Source organism: Vigna unguiculata, chromosome 3 (assembly GCF_004118075.2).
Source record: "Vigna unguiculata cultivar IT97K-499-35 chromosome 3, ASM411807v1, whole genome shotgun sequence".
Lineage (NCBI taxonomy): Eukaryota > Viridiplantae > Streptophyta > Magnoliopsida > Fabales > Fabaceae > Vigna > Vigna unguiculata.
Genome location: NC_040281.1, coordinates 4,067,107 through 4,080,667, shown reverse-complemented (window position 1 = coordinate 4,080,667; position 13,561 = coordinate 4,067,107). Strand labels below are relative to the sequence as shown.

General features: G+C 29.0%; 2 protein-coding genes across 2 annotated transcripts; both read right to left on the bottom strand.

Moving 5' to 3' along the window:
* Nucleotides 1–647: 647 nt before the first annotated feature.
* On the bottom strand, nucleotides 648–1,837 carry LOC114178911 (NAC domain-containing protein 83-like). Its single transcript, XM_028065058.1, has 3 exons — nucleotides 1,588–1,837; nucleotides 1,131–1,408; nucleotides 648–1,011 (listed from the first exon to the last, which is right to left on the bottom strand). Exons 1-3 carry the CDS (start codon nucleotides 1,766–1,768, stop codon nucleotides 766–768), a joined length of 705 nt encoding a protein of 234 aa, XP_027920859.1. The 5' UTR covers nucleotides 1,769–1,837; the 3' UTR covers nucleotides 648–765.
* Nucleotides 1,838–6,782: 4,945 nt separating this feature from the next.
* LOC114178614 (probable protein S-acyltransferase 5) lies at nucleotides 6,783–10,801 on the bottom strand. Its single transcript, XM_028064622.1, has 5 exons — nucleotides 10,519–10,801; nucleotides 10,066–10,248; nucleotides 8,601–8,897; nucleotides 7,638–7,871; nucleotides 6,783–7,422 (listed from the first exon to the last, which is right to left on the bottom strand). The coding sequence occupies exons 1-5, from the start codon at nucleotides 10,609–10,611 to the stop codon at nucleotides 6,913–6,915; spliced, it is 1,317 nt and encodes a 438-aa protein (XP_027920423.1). The 5' UTR covers nucleotides 10,612–10,801; the 3' UTR covers nucleotides 6,783–6,912.
* Between the last annotated feature and the right edge of the window lie 2,760 nt (nucleotides 10,802–13,561).

Below are 13,561 nucleotides of genomic sequence, written 5' to 3'. Positions count from 1 at the left end.
ATATATATATATATATATATATATATATATATATATATATATATATATATATGATGCGATAATTCTTAAAAAAGTAAAAGGTGTTATTATACTATTTTTCAATCAATTAAGAAAATAAGTGTAGGAATACAAAATATCGAGAAAATTGGAAAAATGTTAATATAATTTACTCTACTTATTACTTTGTTTGTTTCCATTTATAATACAAAAAATTAAAAGTTATGTTTATTTTTTAATTGGTCTATGTCTATATTGTATTAATTGCTTTTAGATTAGAATACTCTTAATTAAGATAGAGTAAGATAAAAAAAATTAGAAGAGAAAAAAAGTGTTAATAAAATAGACAGTTTTGAAAAAGGATGTCAATTTACGACAAATTTATTATTAACAACTAAATTTGTCACTTCTCTTAATCCTAGTGAGTTGGGTATTGATAAATCTTATACGTAGAACAATTTATAACAAATAGGTAAAAGTTTAAAAGATATAGGTTATCAAGATATTACATGTTCTTCAAAACAAAAGTTTTTTTTTTTTTTAAACTCAATTCCATTTGCCTCAACATGAATAAGCTTTTGATTGGAGATTAATTTTCTTTCATATTAGGTTTAACAAAAGATATTACTCTACCACTAATTAAAAACATAGAAGCAAGCCTATAAAACACATGAAAATAAGAATATTACAATGGATTGGAAACACGCAATGAGAAAAGCATTATTAATAGGTCATTAATTAGTGGAGAAATTTGCGATTGTAGTAATCCTAAAAGTAGGTATAGCCACCACTTGTTTCTTCATGATCCGATGCATTTGAAGAAACTTCCATAATGTTATTAGAACTTGAACACGATGACGATGTAGAAGAATCTGTTTTTCCCAACATCATAAAATCAAACATTAATCTTGGACCACTACCACCTTTTTGTTTCTCATCAACACCACTTTCTAAACTTCTTTTCTTCATCGATAAGCGACACAAAACCCAATCTCCAATCTCGTTCACGTAGTTCTGCCAACATGACCATAAATAAGTCTCGCATATTCTACTTTTGACAAATAGTGACACTTGGAACATAAACTGTCATAATAAACCTAAAAAAAAAATAGTGACAGTTGACGAAAACTTACATGGGATGAGTTGCAAGCAGTTGTTTCTGCATTCGCAAGACGATATTCATGCAAGACCCAGTCAGTTCTGGAACCTTTTGGAGATTTTCCTTCATAAAAAATTAGTGTTTTTCTTATTCCGACAATGCCATTACATGCATTTGAAGATGATGAAATTCTCTTGTCTGATCCTGTTGCCTTCCAATATCCACACTTTGTTGTTCTGTTCATGCGATTACCATTTCTATACTTTGCTTCCTTCGGACTGAAAAAATACCTCTCTTGAGGATCACAGTTCCCTGAACACACACGTGCATATATATACCATGTTATTATGCAGAACAACCTTAACAAACCATGTTCTTAAATTCATGCATCATCATTGTCATAAGAATATCAGTTTAAACAAACTTGTATAAATTTGATAAGTTAAACTTGATAAATCTTATAAAATCGACTTATAAGGTAAAAGTTATACCAGGTAAATCCCAAGGATCATGCTTGCAGACGTTGATCTCTGGGATTATAGAAGCAGGCAAGGGGTAGGAGAAGACCTTGCACTTGAGGTATTGGAAAACAAGTTCTTCATCTGTTGGCTGAAAACGAAAACCAGGAGGCAATTTGCTCACTCCATTTTTAACAAAATTCAGCTTTTCCATTTGCTTTCAAAACTTTGGACTCTTAAAAATTCAAGAACCAAAGGGTAAAAAAGCACTTGAATGAAATAACTAGGTTCGTTATGTATATATACTATATGGATTCAGAAAGAGAGAGAGAAAAAAAATTAAGTCTTTGGAAAAAGGGGACTATACTTAACAGACTAAGTTTGATGTTTGACAGTTAATTATACATTTTTGCTTTCCTACCAGGATCTTCAAAAGATATTTTAATTACCACTTTCTTATACCCCACCTTTTACTCATAAAGTCGCTTGTTTCTTTTTTTCTGTAACTTAACATTTCTAAAACTTATATTCAAATAAATCCTTATAATAAGTGGTTTACTTACCAGAATCTGTATAATAACTTAGTTTGTTCATCTAATATTGTTGCTTATTTTCCAATGGTTGTTCTTGTTTTACTTTGGGGTTGTTGGAAAACTTCTACGAAGTCATGCAGACATATAATTCAAATTCATATTATCATATTCAAAGAGAAGAAAAAATTGTTCCAACCAAATATATATATATATATATATATATATATATATATATATATATATATATATATATATATATATATATATATATATATATTCTATATTCTAAGTCAATCCATTTTTGTTTTTATTTTGTCATTATTGATATTTTTTTTTCACTAGCTCCACTCAAATGGTTTGTCGTATATATAGGAAAGTTTTGCATGTGATTGTTGTTGTAGTTGGCTGAAACTTTATTTTGGTGTGTTACAATTTTTCAAGAACCAAGAAATAATCCATTATATATATCTTGACTTGCTTTTTTCTTAAAAAAATGTGTGCTCAAAATGAACCATATTTAAAGTTTTCCTAGTGGATTTGCCATGGCATACATATATAAATATAGTAAGATGATATAGGCTTTTGTCCTTCTTTTATTTATGAATTTGAATTATTGATGGATATGTGACTCAGACTCACTTTATTGTATTCAACTTTATGTCATGCCTCAAGTCTTTTTTATTTTATAGTTTTCTTTAGTTCAATTTATCTGTGAGAGAGAAAGAAAAAAAACCACATAGTTTTATTATATATGGATATGTTATGATTAAAAAGTAAAATCACGATGAAGCATGCACGTAGTCAACTATGATATATATACTGAAACTTTGTTGTACCCCCTTAAGAAAAAAGGAGTGGTACTTTCCTTCACCGAGAAGATGTTCATTTGCTTTTTCAACAGTGTAAAAACCAGATTTTGAAAGATTCACTCTCTCTCTAAAATTAAAAATTAAAAACAAATGAATTTTTACATGTTTAAACCCCTTTGCTTAAGACAGCAGCAACAGAAGTTTCCCTTTGTGAGTGTTGTGTCCTTTAAAAGATAGTGTCTTATATATAGTCTCTACACATGCCCATCACCTTCATCACTTTAGTTTATAAATACTTCTAAATTAGCATCACTTTCCACCACCAATTCTCCCACCATATATAGTATCTATAAATCAATCAAAATCAAAAATCTATATTATAATATAAATAAATAAAAAACATGGTGCTTGAATAACCTTATATGTATATATAGCTAAGTTTTTCATTAATTTTAGGATAAATGACATATTTGATTTTTTTTATATATTATAACATACATTCTTATGTCGAAACATATACAATATGAGATTAAGTATTATTTTCACGGGTCAGTAACAAACAAATATAATAAATAATAAACATCTAAAATAAATTATAAATATTTGTGATACTATATATTTAATAAATAAATTTTAAATTTAATTTAATTTTATAAAACTGAGTTATAAAATAAAATGTGTATCTATCTCTCTCTCTATATATATATATATATATATATATATACTATAAATTAGTCTTATTTTAGTAAAATTTTTATAAAAAATATTATGTTTATAAGAAAAAAATATATGATGTAGTCTCTTATATGTAAAAAGTGCAACAATTATGGTGTATTTTAAATTATATAAAATTATTTGTTATTAATTTATAATTATAAGGAACTACTTACAACTATATATAAACTATTTTATTAATATCAAATTATATACCTTTTACGTATTTATTACATCAGAATTATGACTTTTTTAAAGATTAAATTGAGAGTGTCCAATGGAGATTCTAGACCTAGTTAGCTATTTAGGTTTATTTTTTTACTTTTTAAGATTTGAAGTGTGTATCCACTTCTCTCTCTCTTTTCTTGATCATTTATATGTGTGGAGCCTCTCTTGCAAATCATGTCATTTTCTTTCACCAATATTTTTGAATCCTCTTGAACTCTATGCCAAAGTGAGTTGTGCTTTTTGTCTACGTACGTTGAAAAGTCGTGCAATGCTTAACGCATAAGAAACTTGGTCAATGATTTTTATCAGCTTCGCTTGCACCTAATCACACTCTCTAACATATTCAAACTTTCACACTTCCATTTTATCATAAATTTTCTTACACTTAATAGAATGATTATGCAGTTTTTTTTTTTTTTACTGAATTTTCTTTTCATCTTACACAATAAATATACGTATAAATTGTTTAAAAATATTGCAAGAGCTAAAAATACAATAAAAATAAATAAATGTATTATTACGTTACCAATTAACATTTTATCGGATACATTATTTCAAAATTATAATATCTGTATAAATATTTTTTAGAAGAATACAACGTTAAATCTATCATTTTTGAAAGGAAATTATCCGGTAAAAAGTTATTAAATGATGTTAACAGTATTAAAACATTTTGTTTTTCTTTTAATCATATTAAAATATGATAAAAATTTTGATGCTTTTTTTTCTGTAATTAATGTAATTTCATTTCCTTTTCAACAATTTACAGTGATGAATTAGGGACTAGATTGTCAAAATTTTGCGACACAACCTAATAAAATTGTGCAGAATATATCGTTCATATATTTACTTTATTCAATAAATTGATAGAGGGAAAGAGAGGATGGGATGAAGAGAGAGGGTGGGGTAGTTTAGGAAGTAAGAAAATAATATGAGAAATCCATAGTGAATCCCAAGCGGATAACTTTCTGAATCAATAAAGAAATTTAATTAAGTTTTAACTATTTACCTTGGAAATTTAACTATTAACTATTTTATCATTTATTTTCATTGGTGATAATATGATGTAGTTGTTATTTTTGATGTAAAATTTTGGTAAATACTCGTTTAAGAACAATATATATCTTCCGGACAAAGATTTAAATATGAATCAATCTTTTCTTGTTCTAAAACAACATTTGACATATTGCAAATCAATGTTCTTACTACTAGTGATATACACATACTTATTAATAATGACAATATTATTTTATCGTTAGTCATTATCGACTTAGACATCAAACTTAACAACTTTCATATCATTGTTATTGACAATTCATTGATACTCAAGGTAATATCTATCAACAACATATCGTGATCAAGTAAGACCTCACCACACATATATCAATAAAGTCATTGCACAAAAAAAAAAAAAAACATCATCAAGGCTAACCTTTCCAAAGATTTAATGTGCAAAGTTAATTTTGATCAACAAGTCAAACCGCTCATTTTCCGCCCTTAATTAGATCCTTCACCATTTCTTTTACCACAGTTGGGAATCGCCAAATCTCTAGCAGAAGCATACCACAAATAAGAACAGAACTAATGCAATTATTTTTTGACAAAAACTATAAACTATCATGTGCAATTTTTTTGGCAAAAAAAAAATGCACAACTTCTTATGCAATTTTTTTAGCAAAAATTACAAACTCATACATTTTTTCTTTTGGGACAAAATTGCAAACTCTTGAATGACACACAACTTCTCAAGTTCTTATATACCTAAGAAACTATTGAGTTATGGTAACAATTTTCAAAACAAGTCTTTACTTTTATAGAAGTCTTTATTTTGATAGAATTTTTATATGATTTCCTTCTTCATATTACTCTATGTGAAACTTGAGTAAATACTCAATAGAGAATAACAATTCTTAAAAAATTAAATATATTTATTACACTATAAGAAAATATGTCTTATCAATAAACATTCATCGGCAAAAATTTGTCGTAATTTGAGTATGAAATACTAACAACCAAAAATTCATCAGTAAAATAGTCATCAATAAATTCTGTCAACTAACCGTGAAATTTGTTGGAAATTACTAATGACTGCAATTTATCGATAAATATCCGTTAGTAAATATCCATTGGAAATTGTAGACGAATTCTGGTCATCAATAAAATTTATTGGTAAATTGTGCGATTGAGTCTTCTTCTTCCTCTTTCTTTTCCTTTGTTTTTTTTTTCTTCTTCTTCCTCCTCCTCTTTTCCTCCTTGTTGCACTTGTATCGTCGTTGTCTTTGACTCCTCCTCCTCTTTTTCCCCTTCATGTTCCTCATCTTCCTCTTCCTCCTCCTTCAACTCCTGTCTCCACTGTTGTTGAGCCGTTGTTGTGCCACCGCCTTTGATTTACTAACAAATTTATTTTCATCGATATAAATTCATGAATAATTATAAAAGTCCTCATAGTAACATTGAATTTTATTTTTAATATTTATAAAAAAAAACTCACTTATGTAATGATCGCTTTTTCGGTATTTATAAAGTAAGTGATTTTTCACTATGTTCTTTGACCCATTACTTTTTTAATTTCTAAATAATTAATTTTTATTTTGATACTTAATTTTATGTTCTACTTTGAATTTTTTTTTTCATTCATCTTTATCATTTTGAACTTCAGCAAGTCTCATAGTTTTAGCATACTTATCATCTATTTTTTAATATCATATTTGGATTAGAAATCATTAGGGTACCCATTTTAAAACCAATTGCACTATAAAAAAAACTTTACAAAATAATAACAGTAATTATTTTACCATAACTCTATAATTAGATTTAAACCATAATTGGTTGGATTTGAATTGGTTCAAAAAGATCAAAATTAAAATCAACTTAATTAAATTTAAATACGTTACCAAACAATTCATAAACAATATCCTAATTGGTTCTCTTTCCAGTCAAGGCCAACTTTAACAACACTCTTCTTTTGCTCATTAATCATTTGAACTTTTAATTTACATCTATAAAATTGTATCATTACTTGTTTGAACTTTAAATTAACATCCAAAGATGTTTCTGACAGCCTCAATTGTGCACTATACAGTCTCTTGAGTGGAGTATCTGGGCCCAGTATTCCAATTTGATTCCCCAACTTCAATTATGCTATCAGGAACTTGTGGAGTTGTTTCCCATGGAGGGTATCTACCAACTGAACTTTCTTGGCCATCTACTCTTTCAGCGTGAAGGATCTTGCTTAAATCCAGGGACTTATCGGTCAATCCACTATCTTTGCTTTCACTATCCTTGCTACGTGTTTCATTCTCAGACCCATCTCTATGATGACTTTCCTCCTCTTCATGCTCATTATAAACTGAATTCCCAACTAATAATTCCATATGCCTGGTCGTTCTTTTCATCAATGGGCTTAAGGGCCTAATGTCCGTTCTTCGATATGAATCTAATGGCTCCCTTGGAATCTTAGACCTGAATTTGTTCTTGGACGGAGGAATTCTAGAGCAGAATACTTCTCTGAAGTTGTTAAATATCCCTCTGTTGTATGGGTTGGTTTGAGGGTCATACCGGTATTTAAAATTTTCGTAAGTAGACTGCACATTAGACAATAAGAATTTTCATCAACATACGTAGGAAAACCAAACTAGAAATGCACCATAGTGCTTCATTGTTTTACCCATGTCATCGACATAGCAGACTACCTCATAGTTCGAATGTAGAATGCAACAAACGATGATTGGATGTGCATAGGAATAGTGAAAGTCAAAGTTAACGTTTCAAAGAACTATGAGCTGAATGGCATTCAAACCTGGTTTGTGCTGATGAGGTACGTGTGGAAAACAGCGAGGCCGCCAACAAACCAGACACAAACAAAGGTGTAGATTATTAGTGCAGTGGATGCTATAGTTTTGGACATTGCTCTCCAAATTGATACTTTCTCAAAGTCCTTGATCCTTACAATGTAAACCCAGCAAAAGGCATGTACATACAAGCAAAGCAGAGTGGCTGAGAAAACAAACATGTAGTAGAACCGGTAATTTCGCTGCGGCAATGTACATACAAGCAAGGAGTAATAGAAAATGTTATTCAGCAACTTCTCGAATCCAATATCTGATACAAACGTGATTGTTTTTTAATTATTGTTTGTCCATATGCATGTCATATTATACGATATTGAACATGAAAGCAGAAAAATACCAACACCCATGCAAAATAATCACCATTTTGTACTATTCTTCAAAATTTTATTTTGTGAGAGCAGAGGAAAAAAACATTCCCTTCTTAGAATACGATCAACAAAATAACAAATGCTATGAACGTCAACAGACAAGGAGTTTGTCAAATGTGCATATAGGAAGCCAATGCTATTATCTGTAATTCCAAGGGCCATGACTATTTCTCCTCGCATAATATTTTTGTTCATTACACATTCAATTTAATTTTATGTACTATCTAAAGCTTTCCATCAACAGAGTTTCATGATTTAGAAGCCTGCCTGCCCTCTCTAAATGAATATACCCATATCTTCTTTTTATTTGTCGCTGACAAAGCATTTGAACAGAGTAAACTAATAGTACGAATATCCCAGTAAAATTGATTTTTTTCTCTGGGGAGGGTACTTCACAAGGCCAATAAGATTTCATGAAATAGTAAACTCGTGAGATAAAGATTGCAGCAGGTAACAAATGAGAAGGAAAGTGCAAAATTCTAATGACTGTGATAGTGTTCCTTGAATAGAATAAATGTGAAGTTATGGAAGGATGACGATTACCAGTCCAATACACTGACCCACCCATGGGCAGTGATGATCAAATCGCTCTACGCAGTTATCACAGACTGAACAATGAGAAGCACGGAGGGGTCTGTAGAGCATGCAAGTATCACAATATTTGACTTTCACTGTTATACCATTGACAATTACATCCCTTGTCCGTGGAAATCGTGACGTTGAAATTTGCCCGTTGTTGCTATTCTCAGTCCAATTATAGTCATCTGGCTCCGGAGGATGAGAATTACGAGGTACTATGCCAGGATCTCTTCCTGAGGTTACTATAAGGGTGATTAGAACCTGCAGGGAGTACGCTAGAAAAGTTAGGAGTGCAGTAGTGAATGAGAAAGTCTTTGCTGTAAGAGATCTTGATATCCGCATTATTTTTCACTCATTTAAATAGACCAAAAAAAAAATGCTAGAGAATCGTGCAAATCAGAATTGTCTTATCCATGTATGTTCACAGTTGCTCAAATAAATTATGAAGGCTATGTTTAATTATGAAAAGTCTTAATACAAAACTAATATAAATAAAGTTTATATCGTATTAAGTGAGAGGTTACGAAAGCAGTAGGCATGATCCTTATGCCTGATTAATATGTATCGGAACCAATGATATTTTGCTTCACTTTGAAATGACACTCCCTCCTGTCATTCCTATTTGATCTCAAAACTCTGTTTACTATAGCAATTTCTTAAAATGAATTATTTTTTAAGTTTATAAGGAAACACGTTGAAATCTTAGCCGAATCCAGATATTATCTCTATAAATAGTAACAGGGGACAACTATACAAGCTGTATGAAGTAAAACTTTCGAGGATAGTAATATTTCAGCCATTTACTTATATAATTTTATTAAAATTATTAGATTAAGAAAAAGGAAAATGATATGCAACTAAGAAGGTATTTATTGTTAAGGGGTTATAGGAAAAAATCTTAATGCTTTGAATATGAATTACTAAATGCAGAGTTGCATACACTTACAAGTAAAACAGAGCAAATATAGAACTTCAGTGCTGTGTGATAACTACAGACAGAGTATCAATGAAGGGAAATGGAAAAATATGTCTTTCGGCTCCAGTCATTATCATTTGTATAACAGGATTTTCTAGACATGTTTCCTTAAAAGATAATGTACAGATAAATATAAAAAAAAAAAATATCATAAAAATTATAGTGCGAATAATATAACTAACAAAAGAAAGCACAGTCTCATTATAAAGAGTATATACTGTACTTTAACCCTAAATCGTCATGTATAAAAAATTACTTAAAAGTCACTGTACCATAACTTTTTATTGGTTCACCATCTAAATATTCTCTACACTTCGGATGCATAGAAATTAAACTTGAGAAAAAAAATAAGCAATGAAACAGGTGTCACAGGAATCATCGGGCGTATTAATAGACGATTGCTTCATCTATCAATGGAGTAATATATGATATTCTGAACAAAAAATAACTTACAAACAGTGTGAGAGCAATAACCACACCCATTATTGACCATCCAGAGTGATGAGGAAAATCATCCAACAATTTCCTCGCTACCAAAGCACAGAACACCGCGATGGGCACAATAACAAGAAAAATCGATATAAATATAGATTTCACATCAGGCCCAAATATGAGTCTCCCTCCGAAAAGAAAAACCTGAGAAAATTGAAACCACGATTTCAGAAAGCAAAAAATCATCACAAATAACAAAAGCAATACAAGTACTATTTTACAAAACAGAAAACTTCAATTATGCAGAAACAGCACAGAGTTGAAAATATTTCAGTAGACTCTTTTTCGTATCCGCATGCTCCCGAATCAACTCGGTGTTGATTGACACAGAGAACTCGGAATCGAACTCGGAGAGGTGAAAGATGACCTAAAAATGAATCATATAAGTGATCGGATAAGTTGCGTGTTACTTACGTTACTTCCTTGCCAGACGCGATAAGTTCTGACCAGCGACGGAGCGGAGGTATCAGCGGAATCTGAATTTGCCGGCGGCGGCGGCAACGACATTGTGAGAGTGAAGATCGCAATTAAAACGGCAAGCCAATGATTAGAGAACGAATGAATGATTAAATGAAAATTGAAAAATGAAAGAAGACACCAAAACCAGGACGCCACCTCTGGTCAAAGCCTCCAAGGGCGAACCAAAGGGCAACTTCTCTCTCTCACACCATTTTTTTAATTAATTTCTTAATTTATTCCTTTGACTTTCATAACTATTTCTCTTGTTCAATTTATTTCCAGTGGAAATCATAAACTTTGCAGCTTCCTGCATTTACCTAACTTTTTATTTTATTTTATTTTACTATATATGATATGAAAATGATTGATTAATCCCAAAAATCCGGTTACAAAAGCTAAAAATCATAAGAAATATTTTATTCCTAAAATATACAATTTCGCAATAACTTTTTATTTAATATTTTACCTTTCAAATATTTATTACAATTAAGATGGGTCAAATATTAAAATATGTCTACATAAAAACTTGTGAAAGAAAATGCTTTTCGGCATTATCTTCGGATATCCAATATTTTTGCGCATCAGCAACTGCAAGATTAGGGGCGTTGATGACGAGGTAACTTACCATAACCATTGTGACGTTAAGCAAACGCATAAGCTTGGTTTAGTATCAGAAAATTATAAATTTAACATTGTCAGTTCTAAATAAGATTTAAAAATTGTTTGAATATTTTTAAAATATTTTTTTATTTCAATTTATTTTAATATCTGCAAATAATTTTCTTTATTAAATGATTCATGATTACGTTATGGTGAATTTTTATGACGTCATCATTTAGGTTTAGTAAAATTGTGAGCTCAATGAATTAAAAATAAAATAAATTACACTACCTACCATATGATCTCTCAAGAACTAAAATAAAAAGATACTATATTTAGAAGAATTTTAGTCAAATATATTTTTATTTGTTTGAGTTAAAAATAAAAAAACATATTTTTAGAGACTAAAACTAAGAATAAAATATCTATAGAGACTAAACTAAAATAACATATTTATAGGTGTTGAAAACAAAAAAGTGAGTTATTTATAAGGAGTTAACTCAAAAATTAGAAAAAGCGAGTTAAAAGACAATCATTTTAGAAAGATGATAACTTATTTAAAATAAGTTTAAATAGGTAATTTTTTTATTTACAAGATTTTAATAAATAATAAAAAATCTAAACATGATCTATTTTTACTCTTAAAAAAAATACTTAGTTTTTACATAAGTTAAGTTCTCTTATATTATTTTTCTAGATTTTTAATTTTAGTCTGTGGTAAATAATTTTAGTTATGATTTTTTTTTAAATATTTTATAAGAGCATTGGTTGATGTTAAAAAGACATATAATTAAGGGACTCACGTCACAATTAAACGTTCTTAGGGTAAAAAAAGTTGCCCTACCTTGTCAACTTTGACTCTTGTAATTTAAAAGGTAAACATTTAATCCAATAATTAATATATATCAGACACCTAATCACCTATACATGTATCAGCATTTGGATTCAATTTTCTGTTCCATTAATTATCGCATCAATTTCTCTATTGAAGTCATAGACTACCCACGTTTCTAAATTGTGTGGACTAATAAAGCTTCTGTTGGTGGTCCCAAGAAACTAGATTACTTTAATTTGATTAAATTAACTCAATATCAATTAGATTAGTTTGATATTTAAGTTACTTACAAAAATTCAAAACTTAATTAAATATTAATCAATTCAAATTTTATTTTAACCTGAGCAGTCTGAAATTGTCCTGAGAGACTAACGTTGCAACACGGCAATTTCTTCCAGCACCTTCATATTTTTTTTCTTGAATCCTTCATTATATTTTTTTTCATTTTTTTTCATTTTAGATTGTTCTGTCTGAAATTTCCTTTTTATTTCTAAATTATATATTTAAAAGCCAAAATTAATTTATAAATTATGTAATTTAATTTTTCTTTCTTAGCTTTTTTTTCAGATTGCACCGTTCGAAAGTTAAAAGTGATTTATGGATTGTACCCAAAAATATTGTTTTTAGAAAAAAATAACTTTCAAAGTTTACAGTTAAGAAGTATATTTTTTTTATTTTTCAATTATACCATCCGAAAAATAATGATGGAAAATAAATTATAAAGATGAAAAAAGAAAATTATGGATGCGCAAGAGGAATGTGGCGATTGTAAGCTTATTAGTTGAGTAGCTGGGCTAGGCCCAATTTCTCACTGATGATTCTACTAAGTGAACTTTATTCTTTTTTGTTTACACTCAAGTAATATTACTTTTTGAACCTTAATTTCTATTTTTTTTTTCAAATAGTTTTGTTCACACCCACTTTTTCTACTTTCCACCACTCTCGGTTACTCATCGCCCTCCTCTTCCCTGATTTCTCTTCACCAATGATGAAAATACAAAGATTTTTAACTTTATTAACATCAGAGTTAATGCCAATCACACCACTAAACCTGCTTTCTTTCTATTATGAATAGAAAAAATCATATTTATCAAAATAATTTCAACAAATACTTTTTGAAAAACTCTATTCGATGAGTTTGTGAATGGAAATGAGAATGATTTTATTTTTATTTGGAAATGTGAATGGGATAACGAAACTCATTTGCATTTTGCACCGTTCTGTTGTTAGGGATGACAATGAATTGTGTCGGGCACAGATAATGCCAATTCGCTACTCAAATTGCAATAAAAAAAATTCACCTGTAGGTTAAAATCCGCGGTTATCCATGAATACTATAATATTTAAAAGAAAGTATACATTTTAAAAATAAAATATAAAACAATTAAAAATATAAAATTAAATATAAATTATATTTTAATTTTAATTAAATTTAACCTAATAAAATATAAATTAAATTTTAATTTTAATTAAATATAACTTAATAAAATATAAATTAAATTTTAATTTTAAATTTTATGATTAAAGGATACTTATGAATAATATAATACCGACATGTTTATA

Excerpts from the sequence above, each read along its gene's own strand:
- LOC114178911 (XM_028065058.1), bottom strand. The coding sequence starts at position 1,768 with ATGGAAAAGCTGAATTTTGTTAAAAATGGAGTGAGCAAATTGCCTCCT. Across the intron at positions 1,409-1,587 it reads TGATCCTTGGGATTTACCTG|GGAACTGTGATCCTCAAGAG; the intron begins GTATAACTTTTA and ends GTGTGTGTTCAG. Across the intron at positions 1,012-1,130 it reads CTGCTTGCAACTCATCCCAT|AACTACGTGAACGAGATTGG; the intron begins GTAAGTTTTCGT and ends TCATGTTGGCAG.
- LOC114178614 (XM_028064622.1), bottom strand. The coding sequence starts at position 10,611 with ATGTCGTTGCCGCCGCCGCCGGCAAATTCAGATTCCGCTGATACCTCC. Across the intron at positions 7,872-8,600 it reads TGGGTCAGTGTATTGGACTG|CGAAATTACCGGTTCTACTA; the intron begins GTAATCGTCATC and ends ACATTGCCGCAG. Across the intron at positions 7,423-7,637 it reads ACCTCATCAGCACAAACCAG|TCTACTTACGAAAATTTTAA; the intron begins GTTTGAATGCCA and ends TCTAATGTGCAG.